The 25,897-nt window shown below is 43.1% G+C and overlaps 1 protein-coding gene across 7 annotated transcripts in view; it reads right to left on the bottom strand.

The window, feature by feature from the left end:
• Positions 1–25,897, bottom strand: part of Smoc1 (SPARC related modular calcium binding 1) — a 180,456-nt gene that overhangs the window by 44,458 nt on the left and 110,101 nt on the right. For all 7 annotated transcript variants that reach the window (XM_017801295.1, XM_008845928.3, XM_008845927.3 and 4 more), the window contains exons 4-5: positions 13,583–13,682; positions 10,970–11,017 (exon numbers count right to left, since the gene is read on the bottom strand). In XM_017801295.1, coding sequence (XP_017656784.1) covers positions 10,970–11,017; positions 13,583–13,682 — 148 coding nt within the window. The remainder of the gene's footprint in view (positions 1–10,969; positions 11,018–13,582; positions 13,683–25,897) is intronic.

A 25,897-nucleotide genomic window follows, 5' to 3' on the forward strand; every position in this document is an offset into this window, starting at 1 on the left:
GATTGAAGGCGTGCGCTACCATGCCTGGCCCATATCAAAGTTTTTAAAATAGATAAATCTTACAATTCAATAAGATGACAACTTCATTTTAAAACTAAGCAAACATGTTTAAATTTTTTATTTATTTATTTTTATTTTATGTGTATGAGCATTTCACCTGTATGTATATGAGTGCACCATGCATATGCAATGTCCACTGACACTAGAAGAGGGCATCAGATCTCCTAGAACTGAACAGTTGTTAGCTGCCACATGGGTGCTGGGAACCAAACCCAGGTCCTTTGTAAGAGCAGCCAGTGCTTAAATGCTGAGTCATCTGTCCAGTCCCTAAGCAAAATACTTTAATAGACATTTCATCCCCAAAAGACATAGATGATTAACAAACACAAAAATTTTCAAAATCATTAATAATTAGGAAGGTACAAATTTGCACAATGAAAGCTAGACTTCTTGGCACATGCCTGTAATCCCGGCATGAGTGAGGCAGAAGTGGAAGAATGCTACACGTTTAAGGCTAGTCTATGCTACACAGCAGGTTTCAGGCTACTCAGAGCTATGTAGCAAGTCCCTGTCTCAAACAAACAAATAACCCCACGATGATACTACTAAGCATCAACTAGCATGGCTAAAATATACGATAGATAATATCAAGTGTTGGTAAGGATGCGGAGAAACTGGAACCCTTGTTCACTGCTGGTTGGAATGTACAATTGGGCAGCCACTTTGGAGTAAAATTTGGTGATTTCTTTAAAAAGCTAAACATAAACTAAGCATCCAATTCCCAAATTTCACTCCTAGGAATCTATAAAGGAAAATTTAAAAAACATGTTCTCAGAAAGACAGTATACAAAGAAAGCAGCATTACTCATAAAAGCCTCAAATTTGATTTTTTTCATTTAGTTATTTATTTGTTGAAGAAGGAGGGCATGTATGTGCCATGATGTGCTGGTGTGAGGTCAATTTACAGGAATTGGTTCTCTCCTTCACCATGTAGGTTCCAGGGATCAAACTCAGGTTGTTATGTTTGGCAGCAAACACCTTTACTCACTGAGCCATCTCACTGGCCCCAAAACCCTCAAATTTGAAACAATCCAAATGTCGAAACTGGCAGACAGATAAATGATGATATGCCCCTGAAAAGGAATACCACCCAGCAATAGAAAGTAATAAGTAACTAAAATGTGAAAATGCACTGAAGTGCTTCAAAAACACAACGCGTGAAAGAACCAGATGTAAACACTATGTATTATATGATCACATTTAGACAGCAAAGATTTATAAAATAAATCCATAGAAACAGAAAGCAGCTTTATGGATTTTGAGGCTGAAGCTGGGAGTAGGGCATAACTGCAAATGGACTAAAATTTTCTTTTGGGGGGGGTTATGGATATAATCTGTAATGGTTGCAAGACTCCAGAAATTGTTAAATTAATTGTATTTTACATTTATAATGGGTGATTTTTTGGTATGTAAGCTACACTTCAATAAAGTTCTTCAAACCAAAGCAAGGGAGTGCCAGAGTCATCAGTGATAAATCAGCGGGTGGCAGTTCCTTGAGCAGTCATTAATTTGGGGAGAGAATTCTTCTATGTATTTTAAAGAAAAATAGATCCAAATCTCAGTTTACATGTGTGTGTGATGATTTCCTGCCTGAAGTTTATCCTGGGTGATTCTTTTGGATCTCAGTTAGTAAGGCTTTATTTCTTCTTCTTTTTAAAATATTTTATTTATTATTTTTATTTTATGTGGATGTGTGTTTTGCCTGCATGTAGATAAACGCACCTGTGTTGCGCAATGCCCACAGAGGACAGAAGATCCCCTGGAACTGGAGTTACCGACAGTTGTTAGCTGCCATGTGGGTGCTGGGATTCAAACCCAGGTCTTCTGCAAGAACAGCCAGTGTTCTTAACCGCTGAGCCATCTCTCCAGCCCCAGACTTTATTTCTTCTTAATACCAAAATACTCTACCAAACTAAGAAGAAGAAGAGAGAGCAGCACAGGGAGTGGGGGAGGGAGGACAATTTGAAGGTAACGGTTTTTCTCATAGAGAAAAAGACGAATTTGAATATAAAAATAAACAAGGTAAGTAAGAAAATTTCTCAAGTGTGGCATCAAGATCAACAATAATAATCGCATTATCATATTTTGCGATGCTCAGTTTCTGGCTGGTGGTTTTCCTCATCTAGTTGTACCATCAGCCAGAGAAAAGGAAGCCACTGGGCAGATAAAAGGAGAACTGAGTGCAAGTCAGTGATTCACTCCAGGCTTCAGAGGCAATAAACAGCTTGGAAACTGCCAGCCCCACAGCCATAGCGTTTGGCCTTCCGAGGTTCCCCAGCCCCCACTCATGCCTTGTCCTTGCAGGTGCAGCCCCAGAAGCTGGCGCCCCCCCGCTTGGACTCTGAGAGCCTATGCAGACAGTGGGTTTGTGTGACAGCACAATTCCTTGCCCTGCAAGAAGGCCTGGCCCACGCACAGACAGCTGGAAGTCACTTCGACCCCCAATGACACTGTTCAAAGCCTCCTCTGTTTGGCTTTTTGATTTCTGATTGACGTTCGCTGGCAAGAGGAGATAAATGCTAGGCTAGGACAATGTTGATCTGCTCTGACTGTTCTGGAGGAAAGACTTTTCAGAGTAACAAACAAAACAAAACAAAACCCCTAAAACATTGGTGTGCTTAAGAGACTGAATAGAGCCCAAGAGGTCCAGGGAAGCAGGGCTGGCCCTTTCAAGGGGCTGGCAAGTCCATTGAGGAGTTAATTGTCTGGGTGTACAATGAGTTTATTCTGACCACATACAAAGAGCTTTCTCTTGCAGGTCCTTCAAAAGCAAGTGTGTCAAAGGGGCCAGGGGAGGAATCTGTATTAATGGCATCTCTTGGGGGTTTCCTGAGATGGAAGAGTGCTGGGTTGGAGAATGAGAAAAAACAGAAACTTCTACCCCCAACTTGAGATTTGGAAGGTCCCTCAATAAGCCTGGGTTCCCTTTCATTCTTGAGCTCATCCCAAACCATGTCCACTGCTGTGACCCTCGTATTCTTTTAGGCTGCCATTGTCCTTTTTCTATTTTTTTTTTTTTTTTTTTTGGTTTTTTTTGGGACAGTCTTCCTGTAGCCCGAGCTGGCCTGGAACTCACTATGTAGAGCAGGCTGTCCTTGAACTCACAGAGATCCACCTACCTCTGCTTCCCAAGTGCTGAGATTAAAGACATGGAGATAAACTAAAGCCTGATAGAACTAGAAAGTTCTTGCTTTTAGAAGGGCCAAATTTATTTTATCCTGTGATTCAGGATCCAGTGTGGAAGTGAAGGTGATTTATTTGTGCATCCTGTCTACAAGTCTCTTAAGGATCTGGCCCATATCATACAGGGAGAATGGAATTTGGCTAGCCTCAGCAGCTCCTGAAGTGTGTGGCTCCCTAGCTAATGAGGCTCCAAGGCTGACTGAGAGTTGTCCTATGCTGACCTGTGAAAGCAGAACGTATCTGGGCCCTTCTAGGTAATTCCAAAGCAAAAGGTTTATGTTTTACAAGTTGTTTTTACCCATCTGCAGACTTCTTCATTTAAAACTGGCTTTTGCAAGGACCCCAAATCCTCACATCCTTTAATTCATCTGAGTAAGAGCTAAGAAAGATCAGGGATAGACAAGAAGGAAGATGGTAAAGAGAAAAGAGGAGGAGGAAGAAGAGGAGGAAGAGGAGGCACCAGTGGCACATGAGTCATTTGAAGACCAGATTCACACAAAGGTCTGTACTACCTTTTAGAAAACTTTTTATTGTAAAAGGATATGCTTAAATTTACGTATTTGATGCCATATACCACTTTATATAAGGGACTTTAACACGGACTGGGGACATAGCTTGGTTAGTAGAGTGCTTGCCTTGCATGCACAAAGCCCTGGGTTTGATCCCTGGCACCACATAAACCAGGCCAAGTGGTACATATGATCTTAGTACTTTGGAGGTAGAGTCAGGAAAATCAAAAGTTCAAGGGCATCCTAAGCTACATAATGAGTTCAAAGCTATCCTGAGATACATGAGATTCTAGGATGGAGGTCTGGAACCATCCCCTATAGATACTGAAGGGTACCTGTAATTATATAGGTAAGGTAGCTAACTGTAGTATAAAATCACAATCAGGAAACGGATGTTGGCTTCTTCTACCTTTATTCAGATCCCACCAGGTTCACATGCACTTGTATGTGCACAGCTCTGTCATTTTATTCGTATTCAGATTCATGCCATCCACCACAGTTATACAGAGCTGTCCCATCACCACAAAGGCCACCGTGGGCTTCCTCTTGTGGTCACACTTTCCCTCCTCTACCCTATCTTTCACACCTGACGACCCCTCATTTGTTCTTCACCTTTATCACCCTGTCATTGCTAGAATGTTATATAAATGGAATTATACAGTATCTGGTCTTTTGAAATTGGCTCCCCCACCACTTTTCACAATACCCTTGAGTACTCTCTAAATTTTGCATACACCAATAGTTTGCTGCAGCTCCTGCTGAGTATTGTCCACGGTACAGATGTACGTGGCTTGTTCCACTCACTGAAGGACATTTGGGTTCTTTCTATTTTGATATTACAGATAAAGCTGCTATTCATTCAGGTACAGGTTATTTGTGTGATGTCTTTAGTTCCTTAAAATAAAGGTTCAGAAATATAATTGTTGGATTAGAGTTAAGTATATGCTTTGATTTTTTTATAGAAACTTCTAGCCAGACATGGTGGCACATACCTCTAATCCTGGCAAAAGAAAAGAAAAGAAAAGAAAAGAAAAGAAAAGAAAGAAAGAAAGAAAGAAAGAAAGAAAGAAAGGGAAAGAGAGAAAGAAAGGAAAGAGGGGAGGAGGGAAAGAGGGAAAAGAGAAGCTTCCCAGGTATTTTCCAGAATAGCTGTATTACTTACACCTTCACCAGCAGTGTATGAGGGATCCAGTTTCTCTGCTACCTCACCATCACTTAGCATGGAGACAACTTTTTTAGCTAGAAGAGAATTTTCTTGCCATGGTCTTCATTCACATTTCCAAGAATCTTGAACTCTTTTGTGAGCTCTTTGCCCCTTGAATGTCTGCTTTGGTGAAGCTGTAGTTTTCCCATTTGCTAACTGAACCCATTTTTAACTGTTGAGATTCTTCTAAAAGTTGTAGCAGCTTTATATTCTACAGTTGAAACTATGATTCATTTTGAACTAATTTTTGCATGAAATATAAGATATTTTTCTATTTTGTGTTTAGCCTGTGGATGCTCAGTTGCTATAGAGGCCTTGGTGGGATGACCTGTCTTTCCTGCACTGCATTGCTTTTATATCTCTAGAAAACATCCATTGAGCATTCTAGTACCATCTGTTTCTGGGTTTTCTACTCTCTGTTGACTTAGGTATATCTGTCCTACCAACATTGCACTGTCTTGATTGCTGTAGCTTTATGTCTTAAAACCAGATAGACAAAAACAATTCCTCCTACTTTTTCTTTTTTAAAGAATTTGTTTTAGTTATTCTAATTACTTGCCTTTGCATAGCAATTGGAGTGAATCTCACATCTATCTTTCTGCAGGAACAGAACTGGCACAATAGGGCCCGGGAGTAACAGTCCCTCAGCCTTCCCCAGAGGAATTCTGTGGCCCTCGGAGCTGGGGATAAGGAGTAAGAAGTAACCCTAACCCTGAGACATGGCCATCCACATTCCTGGCTAAATTGCTGCTGTACACTTGGAGCTTAACTGAGGGAAGGAACAATGAACAACCGAACTTATTCCCGTTGGCCTGCAAACCCTAAGCTCTCTCACTGGGACTTCAGAGGCTCAGGAAAGGTACTGGCCAGAGAGTGCAAGAAATTGGCAACAGTTCATGCCCATCCCAGGCAGCCCCTTCTTAGGGTCTTTCCTCAGAGGCTACCACTTCTGTTTGGAGAGGCCACACACCTTCCTTCCCCTGCAGAAGTGACATGTTCCAAATATCCAGAAACTATTGATCCCTTGAAGGTCCACATCTACTTGAAGATTGCCTCTATCATAAAAGGCTGAGGACCCAATGGTGGGATGGGAGATGAGCTCTGTGAGGTAAGGCTGTGCTCTTATCATTTTCATGCATGGCTAGAATCTCTGTGACTGTAACAAGCATGATATTTAGTAAGCACTAAATAAATACTTACTCAATAAAATAACTAACTATAAAAATATCGGACTCAAACATATGTACGACTAGGAAACCCTCTGGATCCCTAAGTCCCATATCCTCTCCTGCCCTTGGAGATGCAGGTATGGCAGGGATTTGGACTCAGTCTAGCACTCTTTATACATAAGCTTTCCTTTAGCCATTTGGAGTAAGGGCTGAGATGCAGGGCAGGGGACTAGGAACAGAGTCAAGCTGCAAGAACAGGGAACTGTGGGAAAGAGACAGACACCGTGTATGCATGAGCACTACTGCTTACAGTGGATACCCTGAGCTCTACAGAGCTGCTCTACAACATGCCCAGCTCCAGGAAAGGTGGCTTAAAGCACAACATAGCAGCAACATGCACACAGAGAGCCAAGGCACTGCTTCCCCTGAGCGTGACCCTGTGCAGGCACAGTTCTATTGCAGCAGGACAGTATTGGAGCGAAGGTACACAAGCCATCAGTGGCTTATCTCCACTCACATGAAGCACATAAAATCATGTGCACGAGGTGCAATATTCAGCACATAGAATGCCCCTGGACAGTCATCCTGGCCATCTCAGCCAGGCTCAGGGCACTGGAACAGACCTGCAGATGTGCTCCCCTCTCCCCGTGAGGTGAAGGCTGGAGGCTACATTGTCCCTTTACCTAAGAACCTGCTACCCATCACTCCTGCCCTAAACTACCATCACTACATGCTGATCCAACTCTTGAGGGACACGGATTCTAAGTTGGCACCAATCTGCAGACCAGTCTCCACAAGAAACTAAAAATAGACAGACAGACAGACAGGGACCTTGGGGAAACAAGTGTGACTCACTCCTCACTTGGAGCGCTCACTACAGAGCAGCAAATGAGAGAGTTAAAAAAAAAAATCTGCCCCTAGTCTGAGACTGATTTGACAAACACAGAAGCCCACACAGGAAACTTTAAGCAGAATGTTCATCTTTTTATTTTTCTCTCATTTTTCTTAAACAACAAACTCCCAGACTTCTTACAAGAAAATAAACAAACTTCAGAAAACCCCTGATAACCCTCCACTCTCACATGCTGTTTATCACAGCATCAGTAGTACCAGGGCCTCTGGGATCCTGAGCCTTCCAAAGGAAACACTCCCAAGAACTGCTAAAAAGCATCTCAGGCGTGCTCTCCTGTACACTCTCATCTGTCATTCTTCACCACTGCCCAGGCTCCCCTGGGAAGCTGAGAATAGTTCTGGTATCTCACAAGCAGTGCAGCCTTGTGTGTTACCCTGGAAGCAAGCTCACCTAGAGACCTCAGCATCTCAACCCCGAAAGAAGCATCTCAGGAAAACACTCTGGCCAGCCAAATGATGCTGCTCAAGATCAGTCAATAACCTCGAAATACAGCCTGCTTCTAAGCCACTTCCATTTGGACTACACCAATAAAAAATAAAAAATAAAAAACAAAACCAAATTAATCTACCTCTCCACCTCCGCAGCCTTCAACTGAACAGTGACTCTTCAGCGTCAAGGGGACTGCCTGGAGTCCACTTCCTCTCTTCAGATATTTCTCTGTGGCATCAATAAAACACATGCGAACGCACATGTGCACCACCCCCATGCCTACCCCTCCTTCCATCTGTCTTTAAGGATGAAGACCAGAGGAGAAGGGGAGGGCGCAGCAGGATGGGATTGCCCCAGATCAATGGATATTTGAAACTCAAACACATGGCCCAGGACCTACACTGCATGTGTTAATTACCACACATGTGCCCATAAAGGAGTCCATTTAAACACAAGGGTCCCAAAGAACAGAGCGAGGAGAGGGCATTCCAAGGGATTAAGTAAATAGTCTGAAGTTGTGACCCTCCTCCCCTCCTGGAGCACGTGCATCTGGGGGAGATAACAGTGCCCCCTCCTCCCCCACATCTTCCCTCAGGCTCCACACCTGTGAGGCCAGGGTCTTCAGCAACCCAGGCCTCCCAGCCTGGCCAAGCAGCAGCGACCTGCTACTGCCTGGCCTCTCTCCCTCTGGACCTCCCTCCCTCCTGCTCTCTTTCTGGTCTTCCACCCCCAGCTCCCTGCTCTCTGCCTTTCTCCTCCATCCCTTCCAAGGCCTAATTCCTGGCTGGCAACCAGACTCTCTGTGATCACACAATACATCTTTTCATTCCTTCCAGGCAGAGAGAACTGATCCTTCCCAGCCCCATCAGTGGGGCATATTCAAGAAAGTAAGAGGGTTAGGGGAAGAGAGAAGGCTGGGTCCCATGTCTGTCCTGCACCCCCATCTCTTGCACCCACAGACCTCTGGCTTCACTTGCTTTCAAATCATACCCCTCACTGACCCCAGGCCCACGACAACATCATTTTGAGGCAGGCCTCAGGGCGGTGAGACCCCATTCCTGAGAGATGCCTTCTGGAAGAAGCCGCATGTGGGCACAGGCTTAGACAAGGGGCCTTTGTGCTGTCCCACCTGCTGCCCCACAAGCACATTCCATTCTTACATGCAGCTGAAAGAGGAACCTCTGCAGGTCAGCACAGGATATTGCGAGTGCCCTCTCGCATCCTGTCCCCATTCAAACTCCAGCTTCCTAGACAGGTGTGGCTTCAGGTGGTCTTTCCTACCGGTGGCCCAAACCTGCTCTTCACTGTGCACCCATGGCAGACAAGAGAAGAGGATTCAGTACCTAAACTAATCCTCCAAGTGGAGGAACCCCCCCTCAGCAGTGCAAGCCTCCAGGGGGATGAGTCTTAGAACACCCCCACCCACCCACTCACCACTTGTCCTGTCCTTTGCCCCAGAGAAGAAGCCTCCACCGAACCCTGCAGGGTGAAAGAATCAGAGCAGGGAAGTCTTCAAAGAGCTAGGAGCTGACAATCACTTCTTCCCCTCAGGGGAGGCTTCCTTCTGAGTCACTCTGGAGGAATCAGGCTCCTTGGCCCTCTTTCAGCCCTCCTGGATGACCCCCACCTAAAAGGGGACAAAGGGTGCTCACTACTATCTACTATAAATGCCATCTGCAGTCCACCTTGTTCTTTTCCAGCCGGCTTGGTGGGAGCCAGGATGACCACAAACTGCCTGTCATTGTTAACAGCAGTGTGCAAAGTCACAACAACTAGGAAAGCCTTTTACTGTCCAGTAAAGAACCTGTACGTGTTTTATGAACACTACCCCCCCCAGCCCCCCCCCACTCCTTTTGATGGGAGGGATCTGAGTGGTCAGTCTGACATGAATGTTAACTGTTTTTCTCTGCCACAAGGTCCTCCCACCCAGAAACAAAGATGGGGGAAGCCTTCATCTGCAGCAAGCAGAAGTAAAGGCAGCCTCCTGCTCCCCACCCCTCCAGGCACATGCCATGGACCACCCTGGTGACTTCAGGTCTCTACAGAGACTTCCCTGCCTGTGACTACTTTCCCATTTGGGAGGAAATCATGGCACGCCTGGTTGTCTCCCCAGCTCTGAGAAGGACCTGGAAAGGCATCTGTTCTTTTCTTCCCACTTTCCTTCTCCAGGGTAAAGAGAAGCTGCCCTCCTGTCTGTGGGCCTATTGTCTCCAGTCAGTGGTAATAACACCACTTTTTACTTGAGCATCTGTTCAGAGTATGGCATCTCATGGCAATAGTTTCTCTACTCCTTAACTCCTACACTCAGGACAGTGGCATAAGCTAAGGCAGAGGCCACCGTGTGACTGTGTGTAGCACACAGTGAACTTTGCACTAACTCTCATCACTTCCTCACCCCCAGGGACTCTCACGAGCATGCAGCTCCAGAGGCCGGGGTGCAGGTGGGAAGCTTCAGATCCTGCCTGAGGTGGAAGGAAGCTCAGCCATACTTGAAATGAAAGTGCAGTGAAATGAACAGCTAGCTCCTTTCCAGATGACTGGGTGCTGTCCTAGATGCCCACAGCAGTGAACCTGAGGCCTCAAACTGTCTTCCACACCAGAAATGGTGGGCAGCATATTGCAGGAACTATTCATGCCATGGGTCCACTAAATAACACTCAGACAGTTATAAATATATAAATATGCAAATCAGAATGAAACAAATACAGGTCCTTTGAGGAAAAAAAAAGTCAGGAAAAAGTGTCCTTAAAACCAAACTACAAAGCTTTACTCTCTCTCCCATAGTCTCTCTCTCTTGTCAAGGCAGTGTTTAATTTGCTATTTAGTATTGTTCTAGGTAAATAAAATAAATAAAATAAAATAAAGCCTTCAGTTTGTTATGGAACCCAAATGATATATACATCACACAAACTGTGAGATGCTTTGGGGCGACAAGACCCAGCAGCAGACACTCACAGGACTTGTATCTCCTCTGTTCCTGTGCACACTGCACTGTCCTCTTAGACTCAAGGCAACGTGACTGAGGATTTCAGGAAAACAACTGCACAGGCTGCACACCCATGAAGTCAGCCCAGCCTTGGGGAAGAGGCTCTGGATGTGCTGGAACGTACTGTTAAGGAAGGGATAGGGGAGCACTCAAATGAGTTTACAAAACAAGAGAGTCGAAAGCAGATGTGGGTGTCCTTCCTCCATCATCCTCTTCGGTTGAATGCTGGAATGTTGGTAATCGATCACCTAAGCTCCAGGGGAACTGAGACCCTGAGAGTTCACATAAGGTGCCTGCACATTCTGTGTACCACACTCACTTTCCTCCCTGAGAAACTCTGAAAGCTTAGTGACCATCACCATCTATGCCTTACTTACCTCCAGTGCTTCTGGGAAGAAACTGGGAATATGAGGCACTTTTAGCTTTCACCCCAGGCTCCTTCTATGTAGGCTAAGAACCCCTGCTTGGACTGGCTTTCGAAGCAAACATTTAGACAAAGCATGAAACTCCACTCACCTTTCCTTCCTGAATTACCCTGGCTCAAGGGCTTGTCAGTGACTGAACCTTGGGCGAGAGGAGAAACAAAAACACAGCATTCAGATTGCGCTGCAGTTGGTTTCTGTCAAAGACTTGGCAAAGCCTGATGTTATGAGCACATGGTCATATATATATATATGTATGTATGTATTGTATACACACCAAGAATATTATATACAAAGTTAGTACATACATGCATGTTCAATAGGGTTTGTTTAACATCAGTGTCACTGATAACCCAGCACTGTTTTGAGATTAACTATGATTTTTAGGTTCCCTGGAAATGGTCTTGACCAGGTTTTTATAAAATTCCACATGCATGTAACTCCCCTGCTGAGCATTCTGATATTCGTCCCCACTACTGCTTCTTCTCACCCTATGGCCCCTCTTCTCGCCAACTCCATGTTCTGACCCACATCCAGTCACCAGGGCCAACTGAAAAGAAACCCTCTTACTGAAAATGTAATGATTGACATCCCTTGCTGGTCAGGGCAGGAAATCGGTGATTTTCCATCTGCATTAAGTAGAAAATTGTTGGCCCAATTGTACTGAATGGGCCAAAATAGTCTGAGACATGGAAACAATTTTCTAGACATAGCCTGTTCCTCAAGGAGGGGGCAGCATATCTGTTGGCCAAACAGCTGCTCCACTTGTACTGGGATGCCACATTCACCCGTCATCCAGGCCATCCTGTGACACCTGCCATCTTCTTAAGGCCCAATTCCACATGTGCGGGGAAAACCCATTCATCCACAGAAAGGCATCTGTAGAGGTCCTGCCCACACAAGAAAATTGAGAATTCCCATTTTCTAACCTATATCACACTCATCCATGTACTAGTTTTGTGAGGATTCCATTATATTACCCTGCATGGCTTATGTCTCGTGCATTTGTTTGCTTTAAATGAAATGTTCCAGGTCATTTGCAAGGAGAGCAAAGTCCTACCCCTTCCCACCCCAAACCCAATTAAGGTTTCTAGTTTCCATGTAAACCACAGATAAAGTAAACTTCCCTCTAGGCCTGTAAATTTTGATTTCCTAACATACATTCTTATTACCCTTCCCACTTACTTTTCCCTTTATTTAGAAGAGCTAATTTAAAAAGAGAAGAATAAATTTCATTGAAAAAAATTTAAAACATAGAAAAGGTTAACATGGGCTGCTGGTTTGGGAATTCTGTTTTAGCATAACATTTAATACTTTGCTTGTACTTAAAATTGAGAATAATAAAGCCGGGTGTGGTGGTGCATGCCTTTAATTCCAGCACTCAGGAGGCAGAGGCAGGCAGATCTCTGTGAGTTCAAGGCCAGCCTGGTCTTGTTCCAGGACAGGTGGGGCTATAGGGAGACCCTGTCTCAAAAAGACCAAAAAAAAAAAAAAAACTAAGAATAATAAACTGAACCCTATATTCATGGATGTGTGGAAACGTGAAGCCACTGAAGGGTGAGGCTGCCTTTTCTGAGTGAGGGCTAAGCTACATGGTAGATTTAAGGGAATGACTCATAAGCCCTTTACCAATAAATGGAGGTATAAAAGTAGGGCTTGCGTGAATCCATAACCTACAGTTCTGAGAAACTGACCTAACAGTAAAGTCTCTGTATACACACAAAGTTGGGAATAGAAAACTTAATCTTTGCTATGGATTAACCCAACAGATTGTTATCAAATTTGTCTAATCATTAGAAAAGCTTCATAAAAAATAAGGATTTGAGCCAGGTGTGGTGATGGTGCAGGCAAATCTCTGTGAAATTGAAGCCAGCCTGGTCTACAAAGCAAGTTCCAGGCCAGCTGGGACTAAAAGGAGATCCTGTAAACTTCCTGCCCCCTAAAAAGGACTTTAGGTCCACTCCAGGTCTAGTGCCTATTGGTCAGAATATACAAGGAAAACCTTTGATATTTGGCTTCTCTTTAATTCCCCAGGCACTACTCATGATCAGCCAGACAATAAGACATAAGATCCACTGCTACCAAAGTGTTCCATTGTTCTTTATAGACTAAAAGGAGATCCTGTAAACTTCCTGCCCCCTAAAAAGGGCTTTAGGTCCCCTCCAGGTCTAGTGCCTATTGGTCAGAATATACAAGGAAAACCTTTGATATTTGGCTTCTCTTTAATTCCCCAGGCACTACTCATGATCAGCCAGACAATAAGACATAAGATCCACTGCTACCAAAGTGTTCCATTGTTCTTTATTACATAGTCAAGGATGACAGATATATAGCAGAGACGTTAGTACTCTCTTTTCCTATGTCCATGACAGACATCACTAATCATCACTGAAGGCTTTTATATGGAACTTTCATGCAGCTTCAAAATTATTCCCATTAATGCACTTCAAGGACCAGTAGTACACAGAAAAAAAAAAAAAAACCTAAATACTTACATGCCATTCTACTCCTAAGCCAAGAAAAGAGTACTGAATCAGAAATATAAATTATAAATAAACAAACATACCCACACAGGCACAGATGGGCCCTTTTTACCTAGCTGACTACTCATTACCATACCACCTTCCAAAGGGTCCCCCAGATGCACAGCCCACCCAACAGGTCTCTCTCCAATCCTTTTTATTCCTCCCACCCCTCCCTACGGTACCTGAACATACAGGAGTTTTGTTCTGCACAGAAGAGCCACTGATAGGCTTCCCATCTGGGGTGACACACCAGCAGTACCCTGTGTAAGTATGGCACTGAACCTGTTCAGAGAAGTGGGAAGGGAAGAGAATCATAAGTCTTGAGTCACATTGAATCATCCCTCATCCCTTTTCTAAACATCCATATGGTGGGAAATCTCCTTCCACATCTCTCGTACCCACATCTGTCCCAGAACATCTCTCATAGGCAGAACAGTCAGATGGCCACCAGCATCAGTACCGTGTTTCTTTTATGACCTCCATATACAACAAAAGCAATTTATTTGCTTCTTTTTTATGACAGCAAACATTTAATATCTGATATCCTATGGAGATATGTCCACTGTGTTACCCTTCGATGGGCTGCACCAATTCCTGTACATTTTTCCCAAATGTTGTCATATGCTCTTATTCAACCATAAAATTTTCTGAACAGTGAACTAATTTGGCAAGTGTTCATTGGAATGCCATCACTATAGGTTTGTAGGACCCTTCTTCAACAAGTAGAGACAAAAGTTAAGTTCTCCTCATAAGCATCACAGATCAGTCAGCCTACATGGAACACAGCTCTCCTGGGATGAGGACGCGGCCCCTTATGTTGGCAACTACTGCTAGAGGCCCAGCTGTCCATCTGTAACCTGGGTGACCTTCAAGCCTACAGTGTCAGATACAGCTGTCTTGGAATAGTAAAATGAAAATAAGACTTTTTAAAAATTCTTCACAGTAACTTCTTTCTCTTCCAATGGCTATTGGAAGGCTTATTCCATCCAACCCCCTGTCCTCATCCAATCAGTTTTCTCTGCAGAGTTACTAAATACCTATCAAGGCAGATTCTCTTATGTAAAACCCCTTAATGGTTCACTTTTGGACTCAAGATAGAGATTAAACTATTTCCATGACACCTAAGGTCCACCACCACTTGCCCATGTCCATCCCTGTGGTGTCATTTTTATACCCAGGGCTCCACACACACCCTCCACTCTGGCCACAGTAAACCTGTTGATGTTCTCAAACACAGTCTAGTTTCTCATGATTCTGAGCTGTTGTTTGTTCCAACTATTCAGTTTTGTCTATACAATTCCAGACCACCCATCCCCAACCTTCTGCTAATCCTTCTGTTCCTATTCATGAAACACCTTCTCCTCAAAGCAGCCTCAGCTTCTCCAAATCCTTCCCCAAATTCAGAAGTCTTCCCATAGAAAACTAGCAAGCTTGGGCTGTTGATTTGGCAGGCCCATCTTCCTGCTCTAAATGATGACTTCAAGGACGGCAGATGAATTATTTCTAAGTCTCTAGCATCTAGTGCCATGTCTGACATTTATTGTAGGTGACTGATGGGTTGAATAAAGGCATGAATTCTCATATTTCCTCAATTCTTGGTCTCTATCAATTCTAAAATGCAACATCAATTTAAAGAGCCACACCCCATTATGTGTAGTTCTCAATGACAAGATGTGTGCTGATTGCAAAGATATTAAAGTGTGAAAAAATGTCCTCTTGGGACCAAGGACATATTGGAATTGAGGCTAGACAGTAATTGCATACAAATTGAACAGGGAGTTATAGAAACAGACAGAGTGAAAAGGACAGCCTGGGTGAGAGCCAGGATTACACTCTTACATGGGCATCAAACACTGTAATTCCCCCAAGGCAAGTGGCTTCACCATGAGCCTGTCCACAGAAACCAGAGTAGCGTAAGATAGCCTCTTGCTCCTACCAATAGCATGGCTGCTGCCAAAATGGTCTCTGTGGGGACAGCCTAGTGCGCAGACCCTAGAGCCACATTGCCCTCCTTCTTCATCTCATAGCTATGGTGATACCCCAGATGCTTACCCACCATCAATATCCCAAGTTGGATAGTGATACTTCCCAATGAGGTTAATGGTGGAAGAGAAAGAAATCCAGATGGATAAGGATCTGAATCCTAGCATAGCCATTTACAAATGAGGCACCGTTACTTATTTTTTTGAGCCCCCTCTATATAATGTGGATAATATGTGTCCAAGCTAGAGGGCCCTGTCACCACCTTTGACATGTGGTGAAGGACAGGCACAGAGTGGCCACAGTGGCAATGGCTCTCAGCCACGTCAGCAACATCTGGAAGGTGCCTCTTCACAGGCCAGACTGCCTCTAGTAACCACCATAGGCCAGGATGGAAAGTGCTGCTGGAAACTTGGAGTTGCCCCCTGCAGATCACAGGAACTCTGTGGAGGATGCTCCTTAGAGCTGATTCCTAGCCAGGAGCAGCATTTTAATGGAACTAACGGGCCTACTTAGCTGTTTTCTCCACTTTGGCCAATAATCACCTCTGGGGAACTGTCCCAAAGGCTAAGAAGCCAAGGTGATTCATTCCTGAACCCTGGGTTCCCACTGCTGAGACTCTCATATGAGTACGCTAATCAGTGCCCAAGGCTGTGCCTCTGACCCAGTGCCCCATGCTGCAGTAGGGACATTGTGGTCAAGCAGGCTGAAAAGAACCGGATTGTTTGAAAGTCCCTCTCCTAGGACATGCACACAGTCCTGCCTAAGGTTCTTGGGGCAGAACAAGATGCTTGAGTAAAAGGCAAAGTCCAGAGCTTTGTTTCAAGGGATATAATCTGACTTCTGGGCTCATGGGTCCCATGGGCCACATTCTTACTCACTATGTCCATTGTCTCCATGTGGGTACACAGGCTCGGCCTCCCAGTCCCCAGGCAGGGCCACAGGACCAAACACAGCTCCTTTCTCCCTGGGGCCCCTCAGTATTTTCCCCAATCCACACTACAAGGAACAGATACCAGATAGCAAAATCTTAAGGCTGGGAGTGCCTTCCAAATTCTATAAAACTGAAATCAAATGAATAAGAGTCTCTATACTCCTCTGACGCCTGGGGCTCGCTCACCTGCCCCAGCTATGTTAGGAGGAGGGAGCGGTAGGGGGCAAAGGGAGGCACAGAGGCTCCAGCAGTGTCTTAGAGTAGGGAAGCTGCAGGAGTAACTGAGCAAAACCCCTTTGCTGAAGGAGCCCTATGGAGACCAGCCAGGGATTCAAAATTGAGAGGTAGTTTGTAAGTTGCCTTGGGGTGTTTTTAAGATAATCATAGAAAAAGGAGCTACAAGGAGGCATTCTGCAGCAATTTCATCAGACTAATCCTCAGACTGCATTTATTTTAAAGAGGGAAGATTGTTTCCAGCTTTATCCATTTACCTGCAAACTTCATAATTTCATTTTTCTTAACAGCTAATGATAATCCAATGTAAAGGCTCAGGGATCATTGCAGAAGAGGGGGAAGAAAGATTATGGATGACAAAAGGATCCTTTCCCCGGCAACGCACAGGGCAGATACGATATGAACTCACAGCAGTTGTGACAGCATGTACAAGACCTACCGGCTCAGGCCAGACAAAATATGGAGGGGGGTGGTGGCAAGATATCCCATCCCCTAGCTGAGTAGCTATTGGCAATTGGTAGCTGCTGGGGAGTTAAAAAAAAATGAGCACACAAAATTGAGTAGGGAGGGATGAGGGATGTGGACCTGTTGATCAGGGTGAATATGATTGAAATACTCAAAGAACTATTAAAATACATTTAAAAATTAAAATTTAAAAAGGAAGATAACAATCATAACCCATCTCAGTTGTCGCGAAAACCAATGAGATAATAAACAGTTGTCTCAAGCTAGGGAGATGGCCCCTGCAGTTAAAGAGCTTGCCATGTAAGTAACAAATGTAAAGACTGGAGTTCTGATCCCCAGAAAGCATGTAAACTCCAAGTGGTCATGACCACACACCTGCCATTCAAGCACTTTGAAAATGAACACAGGGGATCCCCAGGGTAAGCTGGCTAGTTAAGACTAGCTGTATCAGTGAGCACTGGGTTCAAGTGAGAAACCCTGCCTCAATGAATAGAGTGGAGAGTGATTAAGGATGATTCCCAACATTAACCCCAGGCCTCCACACCCACACACATGTGGAAACAGGCATGCACGCACACCCATCACACATACATGAGCATGAAAAAGAAAAAAAATTTACCTGTTTATAATATACATATGTGTGTGTATGTGTGTGTGTGTGTGCAAACTATCTTTTCATTCAAACTGATGAGAGCTGAAAGAATAACCTTTCTGACCAACCTAAGGAGAAGGAATGGTCTGAAATCAGCAAAAAGTTTGGGAAACCTTAGGTAGAAGGAAGTTTATTTTTACATAGAAATAGTTCTAATGTTCTCAGGGAAGTATAGCTCCTGGCATAGAAGCAGTCAGCTATAAATTCTATAGAATAGATGGTTTAGGCATACACAATCAGAATGCAAACTGTCTGATTTAGCTCCCTCCCTTGAAAACTTGTATTTTAAATTAATAACTAACACCCTGTGTTTCCTGAGAACCTCAAATTAATCAAGTCCTAGCCTTAATTAAATGTCCAAGCCAAAAGGAATTGACAAGATAGTGACCATTTCTGACGCTGTCAAAACTCAGGGTTGTTCCAGTTCCATGAGTAGATGCAAATCAGGAAAACGGCTTCCACCCAGTCTGGAGCATCCGGTAAAGCCTGAAGTTTCAACTGAAATGTGCCATCACCCAAAATGAGGTCACTTTCTGCTTCTATTGTCACTATCCTATTGAATGGGTCCTCCTTTAGAGACGAAATGTGCATCACCCAAAATGAGGTCACTTTCTGCTTCTATTGTCACTATCCTATTGAATATAACTAGTGTTCCTCCAGCTACTTTAAAACACTGTCTTCTTAGATAAATAAGTTCTATCTCTGATTCATATGCTTTAATATTATTGGCAAAAAGTCTTTTGCATAAATAAGCCAGTGGTATACTGCCGTTCAACCTCCGTCCAAATTAAGATGAATCTGAAATTATTTTAAGCCTGCTAATCTTCAGCATTAGTCCAACTCCTGACCACCCAGTGAGAATGTGGGAGGCCAGCACTTCTAACAAAGACAAATGAGTGGCCACTGGGTAGAGAAAGGCAGAGAACACCAGCTCACAGAGGACACGTGGGTGGAGAGTGCAGAGAAAAATCAAAGGGCAGATGGCAACATTCACCCATGGGAGCCATGCTCAAAATGGAAAATACCACCTTCTACTTTGACAACAACTTTTCAGTCCCCATTGATGATTTCTACACTACCTCTTTGGGGCCTCAAATCATCCTCTTGGCAAGTCCTTTATAGGAGAATTACTTATGTAAACTCTGCAACTAGTTAGTAATAGCCCAAGAAATTAGAATTCTGATATCACAACATTTCAGAACTCATGGAACTGGAAAAACCCTTAGATATCATCAATATAACCCAAACATTTCACTAGTGAGGAAACTGGGGCCCACAGATAAAGAAGAAGCATGGTGCCCTGTCCCTAGTCCCAGGTCTACTCCACAAGATGGAACCCATACCTAGCACTGTTAAATCAGGGCCAAAATCCTATGGCTAGACAAGTTATAAGCCCTAGGGAATAACTACCACTATTACTCTGCTAAATGCACGTAGTATTAAACCGAATCCTAATGAATTGCTGTTATAACCATAAGATTAGTACATCTCTCTGTCCTCATCAGAAAAGCTTCTTTTGACAGTAGATGGAGATTAACAGAGACCCACAATTGGTCAATGTACAGAGAATAAGAGACATCAGAATACACATCCCTAAATGGGGCATCTATATCACAGCCCCTCCTCCCAAAATTGTAAGAGTCAGAAGCAGTAGGTAACTACAAGAAAACAGTGTTTTCCAGACACAATAAGACAGTTGCACATATGAACAGTGGTTGTGACAGCAAGCACAAGACTCGTGCAAGCTCGAGCCAGAAAAAAATCCCAGCATGGAGAGGGGAGGTGGGGAAATACCCCACCCCTAGCTGGGGAGCTATTGGCAGTTGCTAGTGGCTGGGAGAGTGAGAGTCAGTCTTCTTTAAGAATGTGGCCCCTGACAGGTGGGCCACGCTCAAGTGGATGGTCATGCATTCAAGAATATATGGGCAGCACAAACTGGACCCAATTGGTTAAAAAAATGAGGATACAAAGTTGGGTGAATATGATCAAAATACACTGCATGAAATTCTGAAAGCGCTAATAAAAACGAAGGTGAAAAAGTCTTCTTCCAAATGTATTTTTAAAACAAAATAGAGAGAGAAAGGGAAATGAAATATTTATAAGTGCAGGTATCAGAGGAAACTGAGTCTTTGCGCCTTGTGATTCTCTTGGCAGGGAGGTAGAGATGGGGTAATTATTCTTATGGAGACGATAGCTGGACAGAGGCCTTTTCCTTTAGTGTGAATGAGAGACTTTTATAGAGTGGTTTGGGTAATAGCTTGGGATTTCCATTGTCACTGGCTACCACTTCTTTCCTAAGAACGTCTCAGACAGTGTCAGACCTCACCTTCCAGAGCAGCCTCCTTGCTATTGGTCTTTCAGCTCCCCTTCCTGACACACATCCACTTCCAGGGGAGCCTGTGCCTACTCTAGCTCATGCCACTTTCATCTGCTTCCTCCAGGATTGGGGGGCTGTTTGCTCCTCCTACTGCTTTTTCCCCTGCCTTGTTGGTATACTGATGAGCATAGTTACTATGTTCCTAAGCAACTTTGGAAATACTGAGTTAAACCAAGTCAGAAGATGTTGCCACTGTACCACTCCTCTTAGCCTTAACTTAATAGATAATTTAGCTATCCAAGGAAAATTACATTTGTAGCAATTCCTAAACTTCTTAAACTAGGAGCTCCACCACTAATTTTTGTATTAGGAGCATTTGATGGCACATGGATGCTCAACACCATGCTCTGGATTATCAGCAGGGGGAACATGAGCTGTGGACCTTGCTTTATTTCTTTGTTTTGCCTAAGTCCTACTTTCTAACATTCTAGAGATCAGATTCTCATTGAGTTCAGTATTTGGAACATTTTCCCTTCAACAACGCTTTTTCTTTCATAAGACTTTCTCAAACTGTATCTCTTAGAAGATCCACCTTGAATTACCTCACACCTTCAAGGTGTATCTACTGATACTCAAGGCCCTCTCGTCCTCACTTTTCCCCCAATCATCTCCTGTGCCTCTTTTGTAAAATAGAAATCATGTACCACATACAGAGAAATAAGCTTGATTTATCATTCCCAGTAGCAAACATCAGGCTCTAATGAAATGACTGCTCTAGTGGACACAAACATGTTCTTGTAGGCAAAAGATGAACTGAAAGCAGAAAGCATGTGGACATTTTCCTGCCTCTCTTTTGACAGTGAAATTATGACTACTTTTTCTTTTTAACCTGCCTGTTGCTTCAAATCCCTTGGTTCAACACTCTCTGAGTCTATCACACAAGGCAGCACCCTGAAGTTTATCACAAAGACAAAATGAAATGAGAGCTATAAAGCACTTAGCATGGTACTGGGTGCTGGGGATGTGTTTGGTCCATGCTGATTTTGTCCTTTTCCCTTCCCTTTGGCAGTAATGCTGTAGGCTGCAAATCTCAAAACACTGCTATCCTTAGCTGTAGACATTGTCTCTGACTCTATGGCAAGTCATAGAGGATTACCTATTGCAGAATGAGGAATTTTCCTTTTAGAGTATTTACCTAATCCACCAGAAAGTCTTTGCATTAAATCATCCTGAAGTAACTGGACATATATATACAAAAGAGTAAAGTTGGATCCGTACCTCACATCATACACAAAAATGAACTTAAAAGAGATAGATGAGTGACCGCACATTTATAAGAGCTAAAAATCATACAACTCTTAGAGGAAAACATAAGATCTTTGTTACCTTAGATTAGGAAATGGTTTCTAAAGGTATGAAAACAGAAGCTAAAGTACGAGCAATAAAAAAAAAAAAACAGGAAGAGCAGGAGGAGGAGGAAAAAGAGGAGGAAAGAAGGAAAAGAGAGATCAACTGAACTTCAAAATTAAAACTTCAATCAAAGAAAATGAAAACATACCAGATGGGAGAAAATATCTGCAAATTATATATTTGATGACAGTCAAGTATGCAGAATGTGAAAATAACTCTTAAAACTCAATAATAAAAAGATAAATAACAGATGTGGGACAAGGAAATGATGAGACATTTCTCCCAAGATACATAAATGGCCACAGAAGCACATAAAAGATGCTCATCATCAGTCACTTGGGGATCACAAGCGTGATAATATACCAGGTGTTACCCAGCAAAACGACTGTACCAAAGAGTGGGAGTAACAGGTACAAGCAAAGAAGTGGAGGAGTTGAAACTTCATGAAGTGTTGGTGGACGTGAAATGGTGCTGCCTCTGTAGAAAACAGTCTGCTGGCTCCTCAACACCCTAAATGTGAAGGCAGCCATGGCCTAGCAATTCTACTTCTAGGTACATACTAGGAGAGCTAAAAACATATGTCAGATAAAAAGGGACATAAAGCCAGGCGTGGTGGTGCACGCCTTTGATCCCAGCACTGGGGAGGCAGAAGCAGGCGGATCTCTGTGAGATTGAGGCCACCCTGGTCTATACAGTAAATTCCAGGCCAGCTGGGACTACAGGGAGACCCTGTCTCAAACAAAAAAGAAATGAAAATGTTTGCAAGAGCATTATTTATGACCTCCAAAAAGCAGAAATGACCCAAATGTCACCCACTGATAACCGGATAAACAAAAAAGGCTGCAGCCACACAATAGATTACTATGGGATAATAAAAAGTATGAAGTCCTGATTCATGCTACAACATGAATGAAACTTAAAAATATCTGAATAAAAGAAATCAGTCACAAACGACCATATGTTATATGAAATGTCCAGAATAAGTAAATGATAGAAATCTAAGGTAGGTTAGTCGCTGTCAAGGGTTGAGAGGAGGGCTCACAGGGAGTGACTGTTAATGGCACACACGTTTTTCTCCTTTGGTGATGAAAATGTTCTGGCATTAGACAGTGGCAATGGTTGTACAACCTATGAATAGACTAAAAACTGCTCAACCGCACATTTTTAAGGGGTAAATTTTATGGTGTGTAAATTATTTTTCAATAGAGCTCCTATTTTTAAAGAGCAATAAGATAGAACAAGCCCACAGTCCATATTTCATCAATCTGAGACATACAGAGGGGGAAAAACAACTAACATTTGCTCAGCAGCAACTATGCTAAATTGAAGGCATTTTTTGCATACATCATCCACATGTAATATTGAGTTTCTTAGCACAAAAGCAATACAATGGAAAACCTATTTAAAGCAAGTAGTAAGAGGCCCGAACCACAGAAGAGGTTCAAATTGCAATAATTACAATCTGTTTATTGAACATTTAACAAAAAAGAAAAGCAACAACTTACCTAACAGTGGGTCCATTTACCATGTATGCCATCTAGACATAAAGGATAGACTTGAATTTTTAACAGTATGATGGGGAGAACAGAGAGAAAAAGAAAGAGAGAGAAATTGAAACACTAAGTTGACATAGTACATGGCCAAGAAGGCCCAGGTCTAATTCAGGGCACTACCTGTTTTTAGGAATTGGTTTTGTTTAGGACATCCAAGAGGCCACCTGTGGCTAGAAAGGTCAGCGACAGGTCAGTTTCCACCCTGGTCTCACTCCAGCTAGAGCTTCCTCTACCCTGTCTAAGGAGAGATCCTCAGTGTTACTCTTCAAAAAATCTCTCCACATCAAGACAAAAGGCCATTGAAAATCGTTGCCTCCGAATACACCTTAGACTTTTAGGTTCATCAAAACCTAAAAGTTTCCACAAGGATACTAAAAACTGCAGCCTGTCTATGTTTAATCAGCCTAGGTCAATAAAGACTCATAGTACATGTGATGCATTGATGCCTCCTAGCAGCTAAGAATCTGGAAGACAGGGGGCCAGGTGGTAAACCAAAGCACTTCCAGAGCAAACTGATCCTGCAACTTGGGTCTGTAAGAAAGATGTTCTGCAGTAGGGGCAAATAGTGCAAATTCTGCACTAGAGCTTGGGGAAAGCTAAAGATGAACAAGGCCCTGAAGTGCTGCAGCTCCCCAAGTTTTAGGGAGCCACAAGGGAACATGGTGTCTTTGCCAAAAACTCACACTATTTTTCCTTTGGTTTTTCAACTTCAAAATAAAGCACCTGCTGGGAAGAAATTTACAACTTCTAAGACCTCTATATGCAGAGAAAATAAATATATGTATTTATATATTTATTTATAATATATACATATATAAATATATGTGTATATATATGTGCATTGGTAGGGAGAGCAGTGGTTGGAATGAGTTAAAATGAGGAAAATTGTTAGTCTGTCTGCAGAGTTGCAGCAAGAAAATTGTTCCTGGAACATGGGGCTCAAATACAGGATTTATAATACATAATTTCACTTAGAAGCATAGTGGAAGGTGCTTTATATCCAGTAATATTATTAAAACTATAATCTATCTACACAAAAATTTTCAACAACTTGCAACTGATTACCACTAAGCTACCTCCTTGTGAAACATTTATGGAAAACAATTTGAATGCATGTATCAAATGGCTTAAAAGAGTATATGTCCTGGGCTGGGGGTGTATCTTAGTTGGTAAGTGCTTGCTTAGTATCCATGAAGCCCTGAGCAATCCCCAGCTTCATAATCCCCAGCTCCCCATAAACTGGGTGTGATAGCAAATGCCTGTGATCACAGCACTACAGAGGTGGAGGCATAAGAATCAGAAGTTCAAAGTCATTCTCAGGTATATAGCCAGTTCCAGGCCCAGCCTGGGCAATAGGAAATCCTGTCCTAAAAGGGAAGGGGGTGGGCTGGAGAGATGTCTCAGTGGTTAAGAGCACTCACTGCTCTTGCAGAGGACCCCAGTTCAATACCCAGCACCCACATGGCAGCTAACAACCATCCTAACTCCAGTTCCAGAGGATCTGACGCCCCCTTCTGACCTCTTAGAACATTGCACAACATGGATGCACTTACATACATGCAGACAATACATTCATACTAGATAAAATAAAAATAATAAATAAAATACATTTTTTTAAAGAGACATATGCCAGACCCACAGGACCAAAAGAGGTTATGGTAGAATGCAGGAACCCAAGGTAACTAAGAACTAAGGAAAGGACTTACAACTTCCCTTTCCCCACATGTCAGAACCACACAGAACACAGAGGCTACAGAAACCAAGGGCTCCTACTGACCCTTTCCCAACACAGCGCCAAGTGGAGCCTGTTAGTGCCAGAGGGATCTTGGACCCTCATCTTTCAACTTATCACAACTGTGACAGCATTTCACTTGATACATATTCTTTTTCTCATTTTCTATTGTTTAATCTCTACCCTTGTATATGTGTCTCGTGATGGCTTTTTTTTTTAATCTATTGCTCTTAGTTAGGCTTTAGGAGTTCTGTGTATATTTATTCATCTAATCTACTACAATATTACCATACCCTTTGTTTATATCTTTTTATATTTCCCCTCTGTGATGGCTAGTTTTTGTCAGCCTAACACAAACTAGAATCATCTGGGAAAAAGGAGCCTCAATTGAGGCATTTCCTCCATCAGGCTGGCTTGTGAGTGTGTCTGTGAGGCATTTTCTTAATTCTTCATTGATGTGAGAGGACCCAGCCCACAGTGGGCAGTGCCATCCCTGGGCAGGTGACCCTACACTGGGTAAGGAAACTAGCTGAGCAAGCCAGGGAGAGCAAGCTAGTAAGCAGCATTCCTCCATTCCTCTGTGGTCTGTTACCTTGAGTTCCTGCTCTAACTTCCCTCAAGGATGGACTGTCACTTGGAAGGGTAAGATGCAATAAAGCCTTTCCTCCCCAAGTTGTTTTTGCCAGTGTTTTATGACAGCAATGGAAAGTGATCTACAGCACCTTCTTATTCCTGCAGCACATGCTTGCTCTCATCCTTATCCCTTCCTTTTTTACTCTTTATTGTAACTTTGCTTAGCCCAAGCAATCTAAAATTTAAAATCCTAACAGCATCTGAACTTCCCCTCCCAGTTACTTTATTCACCTTAATTTTTTCTTTTCAAAATTGATCTAACACTTAATCTCAATCCTCAACCACTATATCTCTCTGTCAATCCTAATCTTACTAACTGAAATCTGAGTACTCCACACTATCCTTAGTTGTTTAGTCTCCAACAGGATAAACAAATGCTAGCTACAATATTTGAACACAGGTATTATCAGGTAATAGCCAGCATCTCTGGTTGTTCCCACAGCTACTGTTAATATAGAGCTCACCACAGGTACCCAGAAATCCCAGACTAAGGGACTATTTTCTGAACTACATTCTCAACTCTATTACACCCAAGTCCCACTTGAACATTGCAAATAGTTCAACTGAAAAAAAAGCTTAATTTCAAA

The sequence above is a fragment of the Nannospalax galili genome, unplaced genomic scaffold (assembly GCF_000622305.1).
Source record: "Nannospalax galili isolate Female #2095 unplaced genomic scaffold, S.galili_v1.0 scaffold42, whole genome shotgun sequence".
Classification (NCBI taxonomy): Eukaryota; Metazoa; Chordata; class Mammalia; order Rodentia; family Spalacidae; genus Nannospalax; species Nannospalax galili.